General features: G+C 39.9%; 1 protein-coding gene across 1 annotated transcript in view; it reads right to left on the bottom strand.

Annotated features, from left to right (window-relative positions):
• The window catches only part of diaph1 (diaphanous related formin 1), a 142,006-nt gene extending 123,099 nt beyond the window's left edge, over positions 1-18,907 (bottom strand). The window contains 1 exon segment of the mRNA XM_062977847.1: positions 18,551-18,907. Within this exon segment, the coding sequence (XP_062833917.1) occupies positions 18,551-18,697 (147 nt within the window). The 5' untranslated portion in view covers positions 18,698-18,907.
• Positions 18,908-25,852: the final 6,945 nt, after the last annotated feature.

The following is a 25,852-nucleotide window of genomic DNA, read 5'->3' as shown; positions in this document are numbered from 1 at the left end:
CCTTGGGAAATTCTAAGGAGTCATGCATCTGGACAGAGTTGGGTTTCGCTTCTCGTTCTCTAGGGAAAGAGTTCTGTTGGTAGGAAAACGAGACCCAATATAGGTGTTTGGCGCGAGGGATACTTTGCGGAGTCAATTGATCAGCTTGAGGAGAGAGATCGTGTGTGGACTTCGTAATCCCAGTTCCTTGCTTCCCGGATCAAGCTTCAAGCCTTGCCCTGTCTCACGGATTTACCACGGACTCTGTTTCATGCTTCATGTTCGTCTTGCCTCCAGTCACGGATCTAGTCGAGAATCAAGTTTATTTCCAGCCTTGTTGTCAAGCTTCATTGGACTTTAAAGACTCTGTTATTTCCCCACACTATTGCTTGGCAAAGTGTGTGTTTCGGTCAAGTGGATTAAAACTTTGAACTCTAATAACTTATATTGGACAATACATTTCTGGACTATATTTGACCTTATCTGAAAGGTCTGCTTCTGAACTATATTCTTCACTTGTTTTTATTGATTTTATATATTTCTTTAATAAAGATATTAGATAGAGACTGGCCTCTGTGTAAGGTTATTGGTGCTCTGCAGCCAGGGTCCTGACAAATGTTCAGAGACATGGAACTCCCACATGGGAAGCTTAAGACTTTTCCCCCCTGATGTGATGGGGATAGCTATAATCAGGCATAATCAGACAGCTGCATGAAATCCATTCAAACAGGATGGGAGATAAGCTTGATACCCTGACCATCATCACACAGTTTAGTTTTCTCTATTCTAGACTGCTAGACCAAGAGTGATGGTCAGCATGATTTGCCTCACTGCTAAAACTGAAAACTATCTCATTGATATACAATGTCTAAAAAGCTTTCTTTGAAATGCCATGGCACACACTGTATTTCTGAAATAGTTGATGCAGGGATGAAGCATTCAAACATAACATTTGATCACAGGCAATCTCCGAGTTACAAACATCCGACTAATAACAACAACAAGAACAACAAGAACAACAACAACAACACCTTTATTCTTATATCCCGCCCCATCTCCCTGGAGGGTCTTGGAGTGGCTTACATGGGGACCAAGCCCAGTAATGCAACAATAGAATACAACAATGTAAGATACATTCAGTTACAATGAAAACATAAAACATAAAAATCATCAAAGCATAAATTCAACAACAACCAATAACCAATCTATACACATAATAAAAGTGAACAATGTGTATGTGTGTATATGGAGGTGTCCACTTACACAGACAGCCTCCCGCCTCCACAAACAGCTAATAACCAATAACCATAGTTAAGAAAGGGGATAAGATAACAGGAAGTAAGAGAAATCTACCGCTAGCAAGGGAAATTCACCCCTGGAAGAGTTATCATGGGGAAAAGGTGTCTCCCCTGAAGATTCCTCACCAATCCTTGTTTCCAGAACAAGTCAAATTTTTCAAAATTCAATTATCACAGAGACAGAAAGTGAGGTGAATCTTCTGAACAGGGGCACAGGCAACAGAACAAACTCCACAGGGACATTAATCCTTCCCTATACTATCCAAAGCTAATATATATTTGGCTGGAGTTAAATGTACCTGTTCTGACTTACATACAAATTCAATTTAAGAACTAACCTACAGAACCTATACTGTTCGTAACTTTGGGACTACTCATTTTTATAACAGTAAAGCAGCAGTATAATGGCCATGGACACCTAATTCTATAATGTAAAAGTACAAGGATGACAAGCCTATATTGCACAAATGTCTTGGAATTACAGCCCGGAAAACTCACAGCAACCCAGTCTTGGAATTATTTTTGACCATTTCCCTACTACTCAATTTATGAACAGCTTACACATGACTTTAACTTTAACTGAATGGAAGTTTTCCTGGAAGTACAAAGCCAATAAATTATTTCCCCACACAGCGCCTAATTAAGTTATGGAATTAGACATTAGTCAAGTAATTATAGTGCCTTTATTGCTTGTGAGGGAGAGAGGTGTGAGAATTATTTTCTGCCTCAGGTATGCAAATAACTGTGTTCAGTTAGAATATGATGCGTCTTGGTCTGGGGGTCACTTTTTGCTGCTCCTATAGGCAGTGATAGGTTCTGAGATTATGTTGGCAAAAACAGAACACACAAAAGAGTTAAAAACAAAAGACAGATGAAAAACAATTTTGATTAGCTGTGATCAGAATGTTTCTTTTCTCCTCATCACCATGATCAAGCAACAGAACAACCATGCAAAAAATTATAAACACCTGATTGTCAAAGGCTATGACAGGTCTCAGATCTACATCTGCACCAGAAGCAACTATCCTGTTTTCTAATTACAGTAGAGTCTCGCTTATCCAACATAAACGGGCCGGCAGAATATTGGATAAGCAAATATGTTGGATAATAAGGAGGGATTAAGGAAAAGCCTATTAAACATCAAATTAGGTTATGATTTTACAAATTAAGCAACAAAACATCATGCTATACAACAAATTTGACAGAAAAAGTAGTTCAATACGCAGTAATGCTATGTAGTAATTACTGTATTTACGAATTTAGCACTAAAATATCACGATATATTGAAAATATTGACTACAAAAATGCGTTGGATAATCCAGAACATTGGATAAGCGAGTGTTGGATAAGTGAGACTCTACTGTACTCCCAATTCTGGAAGGTGCAAGAGGGAGAAACAGCATGCCTTGAACCTATCAGATATAGTAAACCTGAACAGCGACTTAAATATTATAAGACTGTATCTTTCAGGAATGTATCAGTGGCCATATATACAGTGTTACCCCGAAAATAAGATAGTTCTACTATTTTTTGCTCCCAAAGATGTGCTAGGACTTATTTTCAGGGGATGTCTTATTTTTGGGGAAACACGGTATGATGGTTTGGCCCATCAAAATTACAGTAATCCAAAACAAGCCTTCTGATATTAAATTCCACTCTACATCATAAGAAGACATGATTCACCAGAGAAGGCAATAATACTCAATATGGCAGAAGGCAAAGCAGAATACAACATTATGATGGATAGGCTCAATCAAAGAAGCCACACTTCTAAGTTTGGAAGATCTGGGCAAATGATAAGATGGCCTCTCAGTCATGAGGATTACCGTAAGTCAAAGTCAACTTGATGGCAGTTATCAACAACTATTATTCTAGAATAAGTTACTTCCATTCCAGCAAAAGGACAGCTTGCTATTCCATTCAAACTCATAATGGTTTGTTTTAATTCCAAATCAAAAATGTAAGTCACCATTTGAAGATTGGCATGCTGATAATGATGGCAAGCATAAACTACACTAACATCTCAGTTTTTTCTCTTTAATATAAATACATTTCTAAAAGCCAGGAATTTGCAGTTCTACAGTTTTGATTTTTGTTGCCAAAAACTTTCTCTATTTTTTCAATATTAGCATGTTTCTGATTTTGATATGTTTATTTCCATATTCCATACACAATGCATACAGCATCATGGAGTGACTAGGTTGTCTGTTACTTCCAGATTATATGTCTGCCTTCTTCCCAACACCTGTTGTCTTTAAAACTGCTGCCTCATTAGTTCAGCATCTTGTCCTGTATATTCCTATAATATCCTACAAACCAGCAAATCCACACAATCTACAACTTAAGCTCTGGAAAACAACCTCATCCCATGTCCATCTCCTCTGTCTTTAACAACATTGAACTAGATCATATATCAGCTGAAGAGACATAAAAGGCAATTAACACATGTGCCCAAAGTGGAAGGCTCAACACACCCACCCCCTCACCACTGCTTCGTCTGCCAAAACTCTCTGGGCAGATCACTTCTCCAGATCAACCACAGTTAGTCATGTCTGAAGAGGCAACTGCTGCAAGCTGGTGATAAGAATATGTTTCCAAACAATGTAAGTTCATCAGTAACATTAACAGACCGTCATTTGATTAAATAAGTGGAGGAAAAAGACTCATTTGCAAGAACTTCACCAAACATTTGCTGTCCGTATGCCTGCCTTACTCATTATTTAAAGTGGCATGTAGGTGAGAAGACACAGAAAAGTCAATGCAATTCTAGGCTGCATCAAGAGGAGCAATGTCACCTTTCTGCATGCTCTGCGGTTTACAGGTGCAGTACCCCCACTGAAGTAGGAGGGGAAATATAAATGAAAATGATATTTCAAACCCAATAACTTTCTAAGAATTTCTAGGTCCTCCAGCTTGACACTCTAGCCACGTTCAACCGCAAAATTGCACTGGAGGACCAAAAGATTCCTAAAGAGTTGTTCTCTTTAGGAATTTCTAGATCTTCCAGCATAACCAGAGGAAGTTGACAATGATTTTAGTCACACTGGAGGACCTAGACATTTCTGCAGATAACATTTTAATCAATTGTGTGAATATTCAAATCCACAAAAGTTAAACCCACAAATGTAGGGGAGACAAGGACTTATGTGTCCAATTTCAGAGAAGTAATAAACGAAGTTTGGATGGGCATATCACAGAAGTGCTTCAGTTGTGTATTTCAGGATGGAAAGGAGTTGGATTAGATGGACCTTGTGATTCCTTCAAATTTTAAATCTATGAGATATGTAAACATATTAGGTGGTCCCAGTATGCCGGCTGGGCTGGGCTGGGCTGGGCTGTGGTGCAGGCTGGTTAGTAACCAGCTGCAATAACCAAGAGGTCATGAGTTCGAGGCCAGCCCGTGTTGGGGTGAGCACCCAACAATTAAAATAAAAAATAGCCCCTGCTCGTTGTTGACCTAAGCAACCCGAAGGATAGTTGCATCTATCAAGTAGGAAATTTAGGTACCACTTATATGTGGGGAGGCTAATTTATGACACCATTAAAATCATCCAGCCTCTGTTGGAATGAGGAAGTTGCAGTCGCAGTGGATGATGAAGCAGCTGCTCCCCCTGTGGTGGGAATCAAGCATACCTTCAGGAAGCTGGAAGCTGGAGAAGGTTTAAATTGCCTCTGCGTCTGTCTCTTTCTCTGTTCTATGTTTATATGGCATTGAAAGTTTGCCTTATATGTGTACAATGTGATCCGCCCTGAGTCCCCTTCAGGGTGAGAAGGGCGGAATATAAATACTGTAAATAAATAAATTGCCATTAATAAATGGCATGAAAGGCTATCTTTAACTCTAGACAATGTAAACATCACCCAAGGTGAACTGTAAAAGTTGTGGAAGGATAAGAACTGAAAAATTCTAGCAGCCTGTTTGCAAGAGGGTGTGCAGTCACAGAATCTTGTTGTTTTGCTCATCTGTGCACACACTTTGCAGACACAGATTCATGGCAGAGATAACAATACTCTAGAACTGCCTGGCCACAAATGCTCTGAGGCAATGCAAACTGGGTTGAACTGGCCATTCAAAGAGACAGAGATCCAATCTCAAAGCAAACTTCTCCTCTGAAGATCACCTGGTGTAAAACAGACTTTTCCTCCCTTTTTAAAGTCTGCCTCCAACATAGCTAAAGTATATTTAAGAAAGTGTGATCATTTCACAAGCCTGTAATCAAAGCCCAACTATACTACAGTCAAGGTTTAATTTTAGCAATATCCCTTGACAGTGAAACACCATCTCAATATGACAAGAACATTTTAATCAGAATGTGAGATATGTAAATACCTGTTGTCAATTAGGACCGGTATATTTACACTAGAAGCTTTTCTGATGTTGACAATACTTAGCAATCAGGTTACAGCCATCAAGACACTCGCAGATGCAAAATGGTATATATGACGATATGGAGAGACACATTACTGACTATAGCACCACATTTTTTATTGATATGAATAATAAAGAAATAACCAATACTCATATAAATGCCTCAGTAGTGGAAACTAATTAAGTGCATAATTGTGATAGCACAACTTTCTACTTCAGAGGCAGTAAGCCACTCATACGATATTTTGTCACAATTCTGACTGATAATTCAATATATGTAGAGAACAAAACTCCACCTTGGATCCCATCTCACGGAGTCAAACAGAACCCCCCCCCCATGGCGGGGGAGCTGGGGAGGGCAGGCAAGAGAGCGAGTGAGCGAGAAGCTGGGAACAAGCGAGCAGGAGGCAAGCGAGCAGACAGGCAGGCTAGCAAGCAAAGAGGGCAGGCAAACAGGCGAGAGAGAGAGAGAGAGAGAGAGAGAGAGAGAGGGAGATGGGCAAACAAGTGGATGAAGGATGGCAAGAGGGTGCAGCGTACCAGCAGAGGGTGTGGTGTGCCCCTTCTGACACATGTGCCATAGGTTCGCCACCACTGACCTAGACTGTGGAATGACCTGGCAAGAGATCAAAAAAGTAAATGAGCTGTCAGAATTTAAAACACATCTGAAGATCTATCTCTTCTGGCAGGCCTACCCAGTCAGTTTTAACTATGAATGCTAAACTCACGTCTTGGGTTTACTATTTTAATCTTTATTCTGTGTATTTGAATACAGTGTTCCCTCACTTATCGCGGGGGTTAGGTTCCAGGACCACCCACAATAAGTGAAAATCCGCAAAATAGGGACACTATATATTTATACATTATTTTAGTAGTTATACACTATTTTAAGTCTTTATCAACTAATTGTGTATTGATAAATCACCTCCTTCTCCTCCCGTTGCCGCTTGGGCTCCTTTTTTCTCCCTTCGGCTTCTCCTTCCTCCCTTTCTTAGGCTGTAAATTGTAATTTTTTGTGATTTATAATATTCTTTTAGAGTTTATTAAAAAAACTGCGAAACAGCGAATCTGCAAAAAGCAAACTGCGAAGCAGTGAGGGAACACTGTATATAATTTCATAGAAAAATATTTTAATTTGTGTATTTTTGTTAGTTTTCTTAAAATATGTGTATTTTACATAATGTTTATGAAGATGTGTTTTTAACTATGTTGTGACCTGCCTCGAGCCACGAGGAGAGGTAAGAAATAATAATCATCATCATCATCATCATCACCACCATCTAAAATTCTTAGTAAGCACTAACTCCCAATGCCAAACTCATTCTCAAGCCCTGGTGTAAAAATAAGAATTTTCAATGAAAGAGAGGTCGTTCTCGTATAAGATAGGGAGGCAAAGACAGCAATGAGTGGCAGAGCCTGAGGTATGCAAATATGAGGTCCACCTCAATCACTGAACCCTGCTTCATTAGCCTGTCACAAGGCATAGGAAATAAACTGCTTGAACATCTTTGCCAGGCACTGTCACCTGATCAATGCAGAAATACTGTGCTGGGGCAACCAAGTGTTCCAAGAGGCACTGCTGAGATACTGCACTGAGAAAAGAACAAACTTCAACCGAAAATCAAAACAGAGCAGGTGGAGGAAGCACTGGAAGCAGCAACATTCATTTAAGAATATTCTGGGCAAGGTATACTAGTGATGGAAGACTGACATTGAAAATGCCATCGATTTTATCAAATTAGGTTCCAAGTAGATCTAGCAGTACTAAACATTCTGAAATCCAAGTCAGGAGTCTCAGGGCTAAATCACTACCCTGAGAACCACAGTCTACACTGGCTGCTTAAGAACAGTTCTGTTTTCAGGAATGTTGAAGCAGGAAATATGGCATTTCTCTCCACCAGCATACCACCCCAAGCAATGCAATAACACCTGCCAATTCTGGATTGCCAACAACTACACCCTGCTCTGAGTGTCATTATGTTTCCCAGCCTTCTCCCAAGTTTCCTGCATCTCTAGTAAAAGTATGGTGGCTAACAAACCTGACCACCTTTTGCCCCAGGACCTTGACTATAAAGGGCGCTGTCAGCCTTAAGGATAACTGTGGCTCCTAAGAGCATTTGAGAACTGAAATACTCAGCTACACTTTCAATGATGTAGTATCTGAAATTCTACTTAGTTTTTAATCCTTTATCAAGTGTGCCATGGGATGCCCGTCTTTGTCTGTTTGTATCCTATACTCATGCAGCAAATTGCAGGGGAAATCTTACAATCTTTTGCCATGGTTCATTGGATCTGGTTTAATTGTCATAATGGGTTCTGATTATACAGTATGTCCACATGCTAAATGACTTGTGCAGTGCCAAAATGTTTGTGTTATCAGAAGTGGAATGGCCAGTGTCAGTAATGCAATGGTCATTGTCAATAGTGCCTAAATATTGCAAAATCCCTAAATCCCATCTATCTTGGAAGTTAAGCAATGTCATCCTGCTTACTACTTGGATGGGAGATTGCCTATCAATACCAAGTGCTGTAGGCCATATTTCAGAGAAAATAATAGCCAAATCAATCTCTTGAGTGTTCCTTGCTTAAGAAATCCCTATGAAATCCATGTAGTTGGCATAAGTCAATGTGTACAGGTGTAGAAGATCTTATTCATTTTTTCTGATTACTACTGTTGATGCTCAGAGTGGAGGGGAGAGCAATCATCTACTCACCAGCCACCAGAGTTAGGAGAATGAAATAGAATTAGTCTGACATAAGCTACTTGAACTAAAATGCAAGTAAACTATTACAATTAAATAATTATGACAATGTCAAAAGCTGTGCCAGCAACCTGCTTTCCTACTCTCCATTATCAACCATCAAAGTCGGTTTTTTTCTTTTATGTCCTCAATCTACCTATTAATGGAGGCAAGTGTCAGCACATAGAAACTTCAGAAGTCCGCCTAATCAATTTCTACTCCCTTAAAATAGGATAATGTAGATTTAAATTATCCATAGCAAGTACACATTTTATCTAATCAATGTTTAAAGCTTTCATGGATAAAGTGTATCACAACAGGTTCTTCTAATACAGTTATTCTGATCATTCTGAAATTCTTTTTTAATAGCATCACTCTTCTTCACGAATGGTATTTTGAGATCTAACCAATCCATTACTAGGTAACACAGGCAACTTCCTAATTTTTAAAGCATAGTGTCTACTAAGAAGTAACCCACTGAGTTTAGTGTAACTTCTGAAGCAAATCACCCATGTTAGTCTGCTCCAGAAAAATAGCAAAGAGTCCTTGTAAGCCCTTTAGGATCAAAATAGTTATTGAAAGGTGACTTTTTGTGGTTTACAGGGTGGGCAGAAAATTCTATTATAAAGTTACTACAGTCTTGAAATTAGGTTTATTTTAAAAGGTTATTTTTACTATTATCCTAACTCACCAACATCTCACCATAAAAAAGAAAAGTTTAGCTATTGCTTCCTCTGTCTTGTATAGAATTTTCTGCTAATTAACCAATAAAAGGCCATGCTTTTTATAAAGAGCATTACAACACTTACTCCTACTCAGTCTATGAGTAACATGAAATTCTAGGGCCTTTCTTAAACAATTCCCTGCAGAGTAGTCTCATTATACTTTGAAAATAAATGCTTTACAATCTGAGATCTGTGCATTTCAGATCTAAGTCTGAACGTGTGCATATTAAGAACACGTATTAGCAAACATTTTATAGTTGCTTTCCTGTAGAAGACAAGAGAAAGTACTGCCGGAAGTTACACACTCAGTTAGCAGAAGTATAAAAAAGCTTAAAACTGAGTCAAGAGTCCGGCAAGAAAGTATCATATCCGCATGGTATTTTTGTCAAAGTATTAACTATGTTGTAACAAGACATCTCTTTTCTAGAAGTGTTCCTTTATAATTTAGGCTTGTCAGGAATATTGTTTTTAATTTTAATGATTAAGAACTAAATGAAGAATGAAGCTTCAAATAGCGCTCACTGTGATATCTCTATTTCAACTTTCATCTGAAAAAATTACATGAAGACTAGTGACACCCACAGAACTCAAGGCAGTTTGTCATACTAGACTTATGTTGGCAGGAAGCCTTTTTATCCTAGAAAGAAAATCGTCAATGAGTTTGGTACATGCCACTAACAAATCATACAGCTATTTCAATACACATTATTTATATCCTACTTTCAAAGGAAAATTCTCAATAGGACAACTTAAAAACAATTAAAACATTCATAATTAATGGAATGATATTAATAGTGACATCATTCAATATTTGGACTCAAAAATTTGGTCAACCAAAACAAATTCAACAGTTTTACAACAGTTTTACTGGTACAGGTCATCCAGTAACAAGACCTTAAGCCATTCCACGTGTCAGAGGTCAAAACTGTATACACACTCTGAACTGAGTCTGGAAGGAAACAGGCAGCCATACAGTTGACACATAAGAGGTTTAACATAACTCCTACCAGGATCCATGGCTTTCCCATTGTTTACATTAGCAGAGGATTCCACAGGAGAGAAAATGCTCCTGGGAAGAGGTGCTGACCTCAAGGTTTGCCAAAGACTACAGGACACCATCAACTGCAATAGAACTGTCCACTCACCTCAAAATCTTATTCTGAAAACATTTATACCCTTTTCGGTCAGAGAGTGGGAAAGTAAAATTGTACTGTTGTGTTTGACCAAACAAAAACTGTGCATATGTATGGATGTATCTTCAAGCCACCTGCCAACTTATGGCAACATCATGCATTTTTCTCAACAGTACCCTGCCTTTCCCCTCATCTCAAAATATAGGGTAAATCACTGGGAGAAAAGCCCAAAAAGGTAACACCCGTTCTGACATATTTGCTCAAAGCAGGCAGAGATTGACTTTCAAAAACTTAAACCAAACTGGTCTATGGGGATAGACAATTTTAAAAGGATGCTGTATACTAAAATATTTTCTATTACAAATTCTGTATTCCTATAAACAGCTCAACCCCACCCCCTCCCCATGTCTTTTCCCTCCAGGCCAAACTACAGTGAGGTTGATTTAAGTTAACGCAAGTATTTTTACAAATGCAAACAAGGCAGGGGCCAGCACAGAGATCAGAACTAGAAAATCAAAGAGCAGAGGGAAGAGTTTGTTTAACCCTTAACTTACAGTCCTAATGAGTCAATCACTACCAAGCTCATTTATACACAGAAAAACATGTTTTCCCCCAATGTGATGTTCTGTGTAAAGATTACAAACGGCTCTATCACTGGACAAATTTATAGCAAAATTCTGCATGCATAGAAATGAATTATCTTCTTCATACAGCAACCACATTCCCCCATCTTTCAAAACCCACATGCTAACAATGGTCAGATCCACATCTACCAGACACACATTCGCTCACACTTTCAAGGCCATGTCTACCCCACATGATTTCTCTCTGGTCTTGCAAGAATTCTGCAAAAGAGGGAGTGTAGGTTTAGTGATGATCCCCTTCCCTCTCAAGGCCATTACCCCTTCTCTCTCTCCCTGACACCACCACACTATCTTCACATACTCAGCTCTTTTGTCATGCCCACTAGCATCACAAGGAAACCTATGCCAAATGCTTCTTACTTCTTAGGCAATCCCTCGTAGTTCGAGGATGATGGTCTTCCAGTAATTTTTCTTGGAAGACGCCTGTGCATGATTTTTTTTAATGTGTGGAGGTCGGTGCACAGCCAGTCAACACACAGTCTTCACAGAGTGAGGTTCCAGCAGTGGTGTGATTACACATCAGTCTGTTGCAGCTTTCTTCTGCCTTCACAGCCTGTACCATGTTATCCTCCGCCTGCTCCACCGTTGAGGTCTTAGGGTCTTTGGATTGTTCCTGGTCTGGATCCTCCCCTGTGGCCACTCCTGGGAGTGCATGACTCCGGTGGTTGTGCCCACAGGTTCATTGGAACACGCAAGCCCCCTCACCACGCCAAGGTGACAATCCATCGAGGGAGATGCATGCAGTTAGTGTCATGCTTTTAAAGCACTTTTCACTTGCTGCTCAAGTAACAAAGGAGGCACCTCCTTCTTACCTCGGCAAGTTTATTGAATTTATATACTGAATGCATATTCTGCCTTCCTTCCAAGATAAGATTCCTTTTGAAGGCGTAAGTCCACCTGGATCACCAATTTAATATCACTATTAGATAGGAAACAATCTCACCCCTACAGTCTTGACTATTTTTCTTCACAACTAGAAATAGACTTCTGGTCCCTTCTGTGTTTGAGGGAGGTTGTTGTTTGGAATTTTGATTGTTTGTGCATCTCTTAGAGCAGGCATGGGCAAACTTCGGTCCTCCAGCTGTTTTGAATTTCAACTCCCACAATTTCTAACAGCCGGATCCCAGGTGCAAAAAAAATTCCTAGACCTAGAGAGGTTGCCCATCCTTGCTTGAAAGAAACAGTTTGCTATGTACAAGCAAGAAATTGGGCAAGAACTTGTTGCTGTGTGCCTTCCAGTTGTTTCGGACTTACAGGGACCCTATCATAGGTTTTTTAAAATAAGATTTGTTGAAAGGGGGGGTTGCCTTTGCTTTCATCTGAAGCTGAAATGGTATGACTTGCCCAAGATCACCCAGTGGGGTTCCATAGTCAAGATATGACTTAAAGCTTGGCCTCCTGGACTCCCAAGGTCCAGCACTCAGGCCACAATTCTACCAAGGCATAATTTGTATACCGATGCTTTTATTTTAAGCCGCTTTGAGTCTCCTTTGGGAAAGATAAAGCAGAGTATTAAAATAATAATAATAATAATAATAATAATAATAATAATAGTAATAATGGTATCTTATAAAATGGGCATAACTTGGTGTTAAAAAATAGTAAATACTCCCAATTTCAGTAACAAAGTTATCCATTACCAAATTCCCTATTTTAAGGTTCTTCATGGTAGCAGTTTACTATAAGATACTATGTAACCACATGGCAATCAGTTTGCCAAGTATGCAACTGAAATAGTTTCAGTTTTATTGTCACTTCAATGTGTAATTATCACGATTCAGAATGTGTTAAGCAAGCTAATCCTTGTGTTAGGCCACAAACAAAAATTAATGTCTCTCTGACTGCAGAGATCTATAGTCCATACTGCACTGTGTATAGCTTAACAGATATTGACAGCGGGTTACACACCTTTAGAGGAAAGTCCCTGATATTCCTTGAGCAAATTTTTCTAAGATTTTTGATCCTTAATCTTCCTACGAAACCTTGTTTCTGATAGTTCTGGGATCCTCATTTAACCTTCACTTCTGTCTTAACAAAAAAACAAGATATTTTACACTGGGTATTGCTTTGCTGAATAATATAGTTATATTATGCCTCTTGACTCCACACCCCAAGGGACCAAATCTATTAACCACAATGTGAATTATGGCAAGACAGAACAGTTTATTTTTGCTTTGTTATGTGCCTTCAAGTCAGCTGACTCACAGCAAATCCATCATTCAAGATTTATTCAGATAAGGTTTACTACTGCCTTCCTCTAAGACTCAGTGTAATTTGCCCAAGGTAACTTAGTTGGCTCCCAGGATTGAGTATAAATTTGAATCTTGGTTTCCCAAAGTACAAGTCCAACACTCAAACCACTATGCTACTTCGTTTAGACAGCAAGTGAACAAATTATAGAAAACACCATTCTTCTGTGTAATTACAGAAACACACTGGGAGTCAATCCACTGAAAGGTACAAGGATAGAACCATGAAAGAGGCTCTGCCACCAGAAGGGAAGGAGTCAAAAAGCAATTTGTCTCTCCCCTAGACAGTACTCCTAAAGCATGGATAAGAGCTCTGTGATCAGATTACCTGTGAACTGTTTCAAGTTGAAAGCAAGGTTGTAAGTCCTGGACACTTTCAGATGACTGCACTTTCTACACCATCAGCAAAGAAACAGCATTTTCCATGTACATATACCCCACTAGGAGCCACCAACAACAATGAATTATTGATTTGACATGGATAGCGATTTATAATCCATCTAAACCTATCACAGATTAATGGGCATTTGTTGTACAAGGGCTGGGCAAACTTGCTGGAGTGGAATGCTGGAGTCTGTACTAGTGCCTTTCACATCCTAGCAAACAGCAGGCAAATCCTATGTGGATCCACCAAAGTAAAATGTGAGTGAATACGATAAAACAGCTATTATTTTAAAATTATATGGACTCATCTCAATAAAATATTATAATAGGACTAATGTGCATTTACTTATCTCTCACTTCTCTCTGAATCTGGCATCCCTTGATGAGCAACTTTATAGACATATTGATGCACTTTAGAGTTTGAAATCTCGAGTTAGACTGTGGGTGTATATGATAATAAATGGCATTTAAAGGGTGTCCGTCGTAAAAAGATTAAGAACTGCTGAGCTACAGCTTTCCCTGAATAAAGAAACTGTCTCTAGGCAGCCTAGTCAGGACGCTAGTGTTGGAAGTGGGGTTGGGACTGCTAAACAAGTCCTTTCCCAACATTTCATGTTGGTGGCATACTATATGCATCATTTCATATATACAGTAGTCTCTTATCCAACATAAACGGGCTGGCAGAATATTGGATAAGCGAATATGTTGGATAATAAGGAGGGATTAAGGAAAAGCATATTAAATATCAAATTAGGTTATGATTTCACAAATTAAGCACCAAAAACATCATGTTATACAACAAATTTGACAGAAAAAGTAGTTCAATACGCAGTAATGTTATGTTGTAATTACTGTATTTACTAATTTAACACCAAAATATCACGATATATTGAAAACATTGACTACAAAAATGCATTGGATAATCCAGAACGTTGGATAAGTGAGTGTTGGATAAGTGAGACTTTACTGTACATCGTAATAACTTAATCTATGAGGATACAACATCTCATTAAAACCATTCATTTATATCTTTTTTAAAGTACACAATTTATTGCTTATTTCAAGAAATTTATCCTTACATTTGGGCAACACACTTACACCCTGCAGCTGACACACCAACATGTTGTGACACAATTTGGAAAGCTCTGGCCTAAACCTTCCAAGAACCTGTTACTTGCCAAGCAGGGGAAATATCAGCCCATGGGTTGTATCAAGCCTTTAAAAAAAACCAACAACCTTACTTTAGGGATTATATTGTGCTGTTGTCAAGAAATCAAAACCCACAAACTGCTATGAATGAGACTATCCCAAAGTGGAATGTTTAACAGCAATTATCCAGACCTCAGTGGTCATTTATCATCAATACTGTATTTACTCGAATCTAATATTCATCTCTTTTTTTGGCTAAATCACATTCCCAAAATTAGAGTGCGTATTAGATTTCTGTAATATAATAATCTTAGTTCTGAGCCTAAGCAAAAAAAGGGAAGCTACTTCAGGAACTGCACCCAGAGTTCGTATTTGAGAGAACTCATCTCTAATTTAATTGCCATGACTGAATACAATGCAATGCTGGGATTTGTAGTTTGATGAGCCATCAGCATTCTTTGGCAGCCCCATGATCCCAAAGCATTTAATTATTTATTTACAGTATTTATATTCCGCCCTTCTCACCCCGAAGGGGACTCAGGGCGGATCACATTGTACACATATAAGGCAAACATTCAATGCCATATAACATAGAACAGAGACAGACGCAGAGGCAATTTAAACCTTACAACCTCAGAGGATGCCTGCCATAGATGTGGGTGAAATGTCAGGAGAGAATACTTCTAGAACATGGCCATACAGCCTGGAAAACATACAACAACCCAATTTAAACCTTCTCCAGCTTCCAGAGGGATTCCGGCCACAAGGGGAGCATCTGCTTCATCATCCACTGCGACAGCAACTTCCGCTGCAACAGCAACTGGATGACTCCCCACATATAAGTGGTATCTAAATTTCCTATTTTATAGATGCAACTATCTTTCGGGTTGTTTAGGTCAGCAACAAGCAGGGGCTATATTTTATTTTTAATTGTCGGGTGCTCAACCCACACGGGCTGGCCTCGAACTCATGACCTCTTGGTCAGAGTGATTTATTGCAGCTGGCTGCTAACCAGCCTGCGCCACAGCCCGGCCATTGAACAAAAGCCATTAAAGTGGATTCCTTGGACAGCATCAATGCACCCCAAGGTTTTCTTTTCCATTGCTGAAAGCTTTGAATCATAGAATCATAGAGTTGGAAGAGACCTTGTGGGCCATCCAGTCCAATCCCCTGGCAAGAAGCACAAAAACCACATTCAAAGCAACTTTGGTGATCTAATACTTTCTTTAGGCAATTATAAGCCTAAAATTATAACTATAAGCAGGCACCCCACTGTAATGCACACTTCTTTTGTCCAGATTACATAGAGTACGCTTTTGTCATTGCGCATTACATTTCATAGAATCATAGAACCATAGTTGGAAGAAACCATATGGGCCATCCAGTCCAATCCCCTGCCAAGAAGCACAAAAACCACATTCAGAGCAACTTTGGTGATCTAACACTTTATTTAGGCAAATATAAGCCTAAAATTATAATCATAAGCAGGCGTAATGCACACTTTTTTTGGCCAAATTACATATAGTGTGCTTTTTGTCATTGCGCATTACATTTCATAGAATCATAGAACCATAATTGGAAGAGACCACATGGGCCATCTAGTCCAACAGTCCAACCTCCTGCCATGCAGGAAAAACACAATTAAAGTACCCCTGACAGATGGCCATCCAGCCTCTGTTTAAAAGTTTCAAAGGAAGGAGCTTCTACCACACTCGGAGGCAGAGAATTCCCCTGCTGAACAGTTCTTACGGTCAAGAAGTTCTTCCTAATGTTCAGGTAGAATCTCCTTTCCTGTAATTTGAACCCATTGCTCCATTGAGTCCTTGCCAGTAAATCTTTTTTGTTTCAGTATTTTGATAATTGAGGTGCACATTAGATTTGATTTATTATGTATTGATTATAGAGAATTCTATGCCCCCTTTCTTCAGGACGGCTCACATCATATTAAAAATAAGCATACATATAATTAAAAACCATAACTAAACAAGTATTAGAGGTTCACTAATCCTTAAAAACTTTTTGTATTATTGTTATTGATGCAGGGATATCCTGGCACAGCTCCATTATGAAACATTAATAATATGGATAGATTGGGATTAAGACTCTCAGACAGAGGTTGTGAAAAAAATAACATAGTATAGGGCCGAGCTTTTAAAACTTTTTCCATTCTGACTCCTTTTGACCTAAGAAAGTTTTACGTGACCCCAGGTATGTAAAATAGGTATCAAAAGGATTTACTGATAACCAATCAGCATGGTCATTCTTGCTAAACAAGCAAATTTTCCGTTTTATGAAGTACAGCTGAAGCACGTCAGCAGAGTCCACTATAAACACTGCAGGTTGCTGCTTATTGCTTAATAGATGTCTGAGATGGGTTGCTGTGTTTTCTGGGCTGTATGGCCATGTTCCAGAAGCATTCTCTCCTGATGTTTCACCCACATCTATGGCAGGCATCCTCAGAGGTTGTAAGATTTGTTGGGAAACTATGCAAGTGGGGTTTATATATCTGTGGAGGGTCCAGGGTGGGAGAAAGAATTCTTGTCTGTTTGAAACAAGTGTGAATAGTGCAATTGGCCAGCTTGATTAGCACTGAATGGCCTTGCAGCTTCAAAGTTTGGCTTCTTCCTGTCTAGGGGAATCCTTTGTTGGGAGATGTTAGCTGGCCCTAATGTTCAGGTGAAACCCCCTAAACATTCCTGTTTCATGTCTGAAATTCCTCTGCTTTTTGAGTGGTGTTCTTTATTTACTATCCTAATTTTAGAGGGTTTTTTTAAATACTGGTAGCCAGATTTTGTTAAAGACCACATAGAGAAGCCACTGAAATCCACAAGCATGTAGACAATTTCAACAGAAAGGAGGAAACCATGAAAATGAACAAAATCTGGCTACCAGTATTAAAGAACTCTAAAATCAGAACAGTAAATAAAGAACATTCTGAAAACAGAAGAATTCCAGAAATGAAACAATCAGGGCCAGCTAACACCTCCTAACAAAGGATTCCCCCAGGCAGGAAGCTGCCAGGCTTTGAAGCTGCAAGGCAAATTAATGCTATCATTTGCACCATTCACACTTGCCTCAAGTAGACAAAAGCTCTTTCTCCCACCCTGGACCTTCCACAGATATATAAACCCCACTTGCAGTTTTCAAACAGACCTCACAACCTCTGAGGGTGCCTGCCATAGATGTGGGTGAAACATCAGGAGAGAATGCTTCTGAAACATAGCCATACAGCCCAGAAAAGTGATTCTGGCCATGAAAGCCTTCGACAACACAAATATAATACTATTTAAATGCATATATGTTAAGATAGACCTTAACATACTGCAGGTTGCTGCTTAACAGGTTTGTATAAATGTCTTAATTGGCGTTCAGAAACCTCTCACTGTTGCCAGACTTTTCATGGCACCAACACTGAGCAAAGAGGACACCATTTGGAAGTAGCAGTGGCATGCAGTAGTAAATAGGGCTGTGATGGATCATGAGTCAAGTAAGCCCTGAGAGCTCCAACTTCAGAGCTAAATTACAAAACACTAATAGTGAACTCTGTGACTCGGGGCCACCTCTGGTCTAAACCATGGCAAAAGGCAACAGAACAAATAGGGCTCGCCTAAAAGAGGAAGGAAGGTGGCTCCCCGCAGACTGAGCGTGAAACTACTGGACTAGAGTTGACACATTTAACAGCGAGTGCCACTATTTGCCATGAGGCCACTACTGAGCCAGGTGAGGCAATGAGAAGAGAGGTGTGAGGGAAGGGAAGGGAAGGGAGAAACCCGGATGGAGGGGGAAAGGGCCACTGAGGGAAGAAACTTCCTGCCTCCCTCCTTCTCCGCCGGACAGGTGCGCCTCCCCCCTCCTCTCCCGTCTCTCGTCAACACTTACAAACTTCCGGGACTTTCCCCCTCCTCCTCCGCCGGGGTCTCCCGCCGAAACGGCCGCCACTGTGGGCTCCTCGGGGCTCTTGCCCTTCTTCTTCTCGCGGCCGGCTCCCCGCGCCGACGGACCTCCGCCTCGGCCACTGCCCTCCATGGCGCCCCTCGTAAAGCCGGGCCTCTGTGCGCGCGCACCGTCGGGGGAGGGAGAGGGAGCCTTCACTCCTCGAGGCGGCCCATTCGCCTTACCCTCAGAAAGACCCCCCACAGGGCTTTGCCTCGCGCCGCCGGCCCAGCAGCGCGCGCCTGCTATCCTCAACTGCCGGAATCCACACCCGCCTCGGGAAGCCCCGCCCACTGCCGTGTCGTCACACGGCGCGCGGCAACAAAGCCGCCTCCGCGAAGCAAAAAAAAAAAAAAAAAAAGTGAGATTCGCCCTGAATCGACGACGGTGGAACAAACAGATAGAGACACTGTGGATATAGAGCTACGGCTAGTAGAGGAGCCTCCCTCACGTCCGCTGGGGAAGCTTGCAAGCCCCTTGCGCGCTTTTTCTGCGGGGAGGGAGGGGGGCAAAGTGAAAGCTGGAATATATGGCAGTGTAGACTTAGATAACCCAGTTCAAAGCAGATAGTGGGATTTTCTGCCTTGATATTCTGGGTTATATGGCTGCGTGGAAAGGCCCTTACAGCCCTTCCACACAGCCACATAACCCAGAATATCAAGGCAGAAGATCCCACAGTATCTGCTTTGAACTGGGGGCCTTTCCATACAGCCATATAATTCAGAATATCAAGGCAGAATAACTTACAATATCTGCTTTGAACTGGGTTATTTGAGTCCACGCTGCCATATATTCCAGTTCAAAGCAGAAAATATAGGATTTTTTTAGTGAACGAAAGGACATTACTTCCGTGCATGGTAATGTTTTATTATTGTATATTGGTTTTTATGATGTTTTAAATGTTTTTAGTTTTTAATGCCTTTTGTATTGTATTGTTGATGTGATGGCACTGTGTTGCCAATTTGTAAGCCGCCCAGAGTCCCCCAGGGGAGAAGGGCGGGGTAGAAATACCAGAAATCAATCAATAAATAAATTTATTCAGCTGTGTGAAAGGGGCCCTAAAGGATCAAGGCAGTAATCTATCATATCTGCATTGAACTGGGTTATCTGAGTCCACACTGCCATAAAACCCAGTTCAAAACACATGATGTGGGATTTTAGACAGCTATGTGGAATAGGGTGCCAGATAACCCAGTTCAAAGCAGATATTTTGAATTACCTGCCTTGAGATTCTGGGTTATATGGTTGTGTGGAAGGGCCTGGATTATATGAGTCCGCTCTGCCAGATGATCTGGGATAAACAGAAAAGGGGCCCCAGTTCGAAGCAGATACTGTGGATTGTCTGCCTTGAGATTCCGGGTTATATGGCTGTGTGGAAGGGCCCTTAGATAATCTAGTTCAAAGCAGATATTGTGGATAATCTGGCAGTGGGGACTCATATAATCCAGTTTAAAGCAGAAAACCTGGGATCAGATCCTGGGATATTGGGCCTGTCTGGAAGGGGCCCCAGAATATCAAGACAGATAATTCACAATATCTGCTTTGAACTGGATTATCGTAAATCCACACTGCCATATCATCCAGGACAATGTGGACTTTATTCAGCTGTGTGGAAGGGGCCTCAGTTGTTGGTATGTGCAATTCTAGTTCTTTCTCGCTAGTTCATCTTATGTTTTAAAAAGTGTTAGAAATATTTATCAGTTTGACTTTTTGAGATTGGCGACTCACTGAGGGCCCTTCCAGACAGGCACTATATCCCAGGATCTGATGCTAGGTTTTCTGTTTGTCCCAGGTTATCTTGTAGTGCAGACTCATATAACCAGTTTAAAACAGAAAACCTGGGATCAGATCCTGGGATATAGGGCCTGTCTGGAAAAGCCCTGAGACCCCTGCTACACTGCCACATAATGCGGTTTCGGAATGCAGATTAACTGCATTAAATAATAATAATAATCTTTATTTTTATCTCTCGCCCCATCTCCCCAAAGGGACTCAGGGCGGCTCACAACAGGGACAAGCCCAAACAACGACACAACATATTTGACAAAACTTAAAACATTTCAACAATACACAAAATAATATAATGGACAATACATTGAATTCCAAGCAGATAAAATCCGAGTAATTAAAAGCGAACCAGCATTGAGCTGTATTATAAGGCAGTGTAGATGCGCATAATCCGGTTCAATGCAGCTAAACTGCATTCTGAAACTGCATTATATGGCAGATCCAGCCTGAGACTACACTACCGTTTCCCCAAAAATAAGACAGTCTTATATTAATTTTTGCTCCCAAAGATGTGCTAGGTCTTATTTTCAGGGGATGTCTTATTTTTCCATGAAGAAGAATTCACATTTATTGTTGAACAAAAAATGAAAATTTATCATATACTGTACAGTAGTTGTCATCACAAACAAGCATAACCAGACAAACTGAATCCTTTCAAGAATTTCTTGTTACTACCATTATTTCCATGTACAACTATCTATGGTATGTACATTTACTGATCCTGCATGCTCTGGTGTTCTGTTCGGCAGGCATGCTTCCAAACAAAAATGTTACTAGGTCTTACTTTCGGGGGAGGCCTTTTATTTAGCAATTCAGCAAAACCTCTACTAGGTCTTATTTTCTGGGGATGTCTTATTTTCGGGGGGAAAGGGTATGTAACAAAATTTGGGGGGGAAATCTGTTCCTGGTTTGAAAGTGTTATTTTCTGTTTAATTGTGCAGTTCTGTACTTATAGTATTTTGAAAGTAGTTGTTATACTCCAGACCTGTTTTTGTGGCTATTTTTAACCTTTCAATGAGGCATTTTTACCATTTTAGACAGCAAAAGGAAAGTTTTTGAGGTGTAATAAACTTTTTCCATGTTTTTATGATAGAACCAATTAGGAAATGACATTTCTAACCCAGGAACACAAATCCATTTACAATTAACTCTGGGTCTCTTGAAGGCAATCAGGTCAGAGGAAGTTTCCCAGCCACAAATCTCACGAAGAAACAAAAAGTTAAGACAACCCCAACCCTTCAAACCAAATGCAGTGCTTAATCGCCATTAGAAACCTTCAGATCTATTGATACTCACTTTTAGGTATTTCTTGCATTTTGAAAAGTGGCTTTTTCACAACAAACTAGAAAAATTAGGAAATCCTGACTTTGAAGCTATTTTTTTGTTGTGGGAGGCAACTTGACAGGTTGCTGTCCAGTTACAGCTATATTAAGTAAAACCCCATCTCCATTGTTTTGAATAGAGAGCTGCCTTTGCAATGATCAGAAGCTGGAGTGTGCAATGAAAAGAAATAGTGAAAGCCACCCACATCAAGTCCCTGGTTAAGTTGGCGAAACCCATAGATCTAAGCTCCATATGGAACAGTCTTCCCCAGACTGTTCTGTTCCAGATGGTCTGGACTATGGCTGCTATCATTCCTCACCATCAGGCAATGCAGGCAATTCTGACACAGAATTTTTTTTAATGAAACATATGTAAATGAATCTATGCATCAAATAATTTCAATACTATCACTTTCTTTGGCATTTTAGAATAATAGTTATTGAAGGCTAAAATATATATATTAAAGTGACTGTGTTTTAAGATTTTCTCCGGTATACTGCACTGTTTCTGTGACTACATTGGTGGCTTTTTTTTTTACAGGGAGCCAATGCTGTTTTGCTGAAATATAAATTACTTTATTTCTACAATGCCAGTATCTCTTCACAAAAGCCGGTGGCACCCTCCTGTGAGGCAAGAGGATATGCTGATAGCATGTTTTTGCTGTGCAGCGAGATTAATTGTTCTGAAGAGTTACTCATGGGTGACACTGAAAGAGGATCTCTCAGGAAAAAACAGTTATACCATCGCTAACACTTGTTAGTACCACATAGGAGATGTGGCAGTCCTCCATTTGGATATCTTTTACCACAAAAACCCTATGATGAGACAGTGCACAGCGAGGTAAGAGGTTGTGCCAGAAGATGAAATTCTGAAATTGGATTGCAGTGAATGAGCTACTGGAGCAAAGCAGCGAACAACTACAAATAGCGCTGAGGCTAATGATGTAAACTGGATGCAAGCCAAATGGACTTTCAGCTGTTGACATGCTCAGGGGCAAAAGGGAAATCCAAAACTGTATGACACATATTATAAGGACATGAAATGTGAGAGACACAAATAAGGGGAATCTAGACATGTAAAAACAAGAATTAGAACATATACAAATTGCAGAACTTGGGATGCGTGAACTACATTTGTCAGGAATTCCGGAAATGAAAATCTAAGAAGAAATGAGGTAGCACTAATAGCGATGGGAGACATAAAAGCAGTCAAGGGATATAATGCCAAGTCTGACTGAATAGCATCAGTAAGGCTTCAGGGGAAACCCATCAATATAATCATACTTCATATATATGTTACAACTATAAAGGCAAAGAAAGAAAAATTTAAAAATCTATGCTGGAGTCCAGGAGGAACTTGATCACAAGTGGAATGCAAAAATAGGATATATGGCAAGATCAAAATTTGTAGGAACATTTGGCCAAGGATCAAGAATTGGAACAGGAGAGTGATTAATTTTGTGAAGCTTGTTCATCACAAACACATTATTTAAGCAATCAGAGGCAACTGTACACATGGACATCATCAGATAGCCAAAATAGAAATCAAGGACGCATCGGACACCAGGGCTGCCCTTTCCTCACAAATGCAGCTTGTGAGGGGGCCAAGCTCAGGATTTGTGGCAGAGAAAGCGGGCGCAGAGGCTGGCGGGTGAGTGACTGAGGAGAGGCTCCACAGCCGCAATGTTGTTCCGATGCTGCATCTCTTACTGGGGGTGCATGGGCACAATAGTGTGATTACATTGTGAGTAGATTACATAAGTGAGTAGATTAATATAATCACCGCCAGATGCAGAGCGGGAAGTTTATATTTTTGTAGGTCTTTAGTTGCTTAGCTGTAGTGTATGGCATGTAGCTGTATAGTCCTGATAGTTTTACATATCTCAAATTTCTGTTGGTAGATTTTGTTTTGTTTCTTTGAGTGGGGATACTCTATAACCAAAGGTAAAATACATATGGCCAAGTAGAAATAAAAAGATGATGGAAACAATATGTATACAAAAGGAATGATAGGATGAAATATTAATTCAAGGAGGAATCATATGAAGATAAACCTCGTTTTTTAAAAAGTAAAGTGGAAGCTGTGCCCAAAACACTTGAGGAAAAATATATCAGTAACAGATGGCATAATAGCAGAGTTGCCTCAAGCCAAAGGGACAGAATCTATTCTAGTTCTAACTAAAATCTGTCAACAAATATGAAAAATGAAAGAATACCCCAGAGATTAGAAATACTCAATATAAATTCCAGTCCACAAGGGATACCAGGGATTGTAGTAACCACTAGACATGGGCTCGATTACTGTTTCATCCGTTTTATTCGTGTTTTTGTACCATTTTGTTTATTTGGAACGCACAAAACGGTACACACCCCTCCGGTACAGAAACACCTGTGAATGGAAAGTGAGAACGCCTTTTTCTGATTTTTGTGCCTGCCTGGGCTGCACAGGCATTTCTATCTTCTCCTCCCTTAACTGTGTAAAGCAAAGGAAAAAAACCTTACTATAACTCCATCAGCGTGTGTGGACACAGCGCATTTTCGGTGCTCGGCACTTCACTTCAGGACCTGGCGCGCAAATAAGCAGAGTGCTGAGTAAGATGAGCTATTTTGGTGCTCTGTCTCAGGGCCTGCTGGCAGGCCTGCTCGCCAAATGCAGTCTTTTTCCAAGGAGTGTGTGTCTGGCGAGCAGGACCAAAATGTGTGCATGTGCCAGACCCTGAAGTGGAGCTCAGTGGAGTTGCAGTAAGGTTTTTTTCCCCTTTGCTTTACATAGTTAAGGGGGGAGAAGAGAGAAACGCCTGTACCTCCCGGGGCCTGCAATCCTGGCAGGCACGAAAATATTCATTTTTTTCAGACCTTTTCCAAAACACCCATTTGTATAGGCGCCCGTTTTCGGAAGCAGCACCCGAAAATGAAAATGGGGCCATACAAATGGAACATACAGAAACTGATAGCAATTTCATACAAATGCACAACCCTAGTAACCACATGGCTATCACATTAATTTTCCACACAAGCAAAATTGTGCTCAAAATTCTACAACAAAAATCTTTACCATATATGGAGAAGGAAATGGCAGTTTCCCATGCTGGGTTCAGGAAAGGAAAATGTACTAGGAATCATACTACAAACATACAATGGCCATCTGTCGAGGGTGCTTTGAATACCATTTTCCTGCTTCTTGGCAGGAGGTTGGACTGGATGGCCCATGAGGTCTTTCCCAATTCTATGATTCTGTACCAAGGAATTTCAACAGGAAATCGGCATTTATAGAATAAAGCAAAGATTTTGTGTAAACCATGAAAAATATGGCTCACTTTTAAAGAAATGGCTCTGCCACTTCATTTGATTTCCTATGAGTTTTCTTCACTTTTCAGCTTTCACAACCACACATATTAATTGGAAATATGACACAGACAATTCTAACAAGTATTCATGTGACACTGAGATTTTCTCTAGTCCCTTCATAGCTGTTTTTCCAAGTCTTAACAAGTCTTCTGATTTTTTTTCTTTTCACAATCAACCAAAATATATATTAACCTTCATATTTCTGTAATATATAATTACAGAATCCGCTTACTGTGTTTAAGAAAAACAGGGTTATGACCAGGACTGTACAGCAGAGTGAACAAAATGCATTTTCCAAATTTTTTCTGTAGGCCTTTAGATTTTTTTTTAAATTGCATCATATAATTTGGGCATGTAATAGATCATTAGAACAGTCAATTTAGACCTCTTTAGTTCAATATTAACAATGTCATATTAAAATCTACTTAAATACATTTAAGTTTCACATACAAACTACTAAAATTAATAATAATCATTCAAATATAAACAGGGATATTTAATGACTAATGGTGCATTTGAAGTAATATCTATAGTTAGCTTGATGTATACTGAACTGAAAAACCTAGAGGGGAAAAAGCAACAAAATGCAATCTTTCAGCACTTGATCAACCTGTCACATAGTCCTGGGTCTATGGTAGTTGCCCATATGTTGTCCAGGATCCTTAAAGTAGAGTTACTGGAGCAAAATGGGTAGGGATCAATATATACATTGTGTACTTTCTTAACGGCTACTGTGGACTAATATTTGAAGGGAGGCAAGCAGAGAAATTAGAAGACACAAGACAGGTAA

The sequence above is a fragment of the Anolis carolinensis genome, chromosome 4 (assembly GCF_035594765.1).
Source record: "Anolis carolinensis isolate JA03-04 chromosome 4, rAnoCar3.1.pri, whole genome shotgun sequence".
In the NCBI taxonomy this organism is placed as follows: domain Eukaryota; kingdom Metazoa; phylum Chordata; class Lepidosauria; order Squamata; family Dactyloidae; genus Anolis; species Anolis carolinensis.
This window is presented reverse-complemented; position numbering and strand designations above follow the sequence as displayed.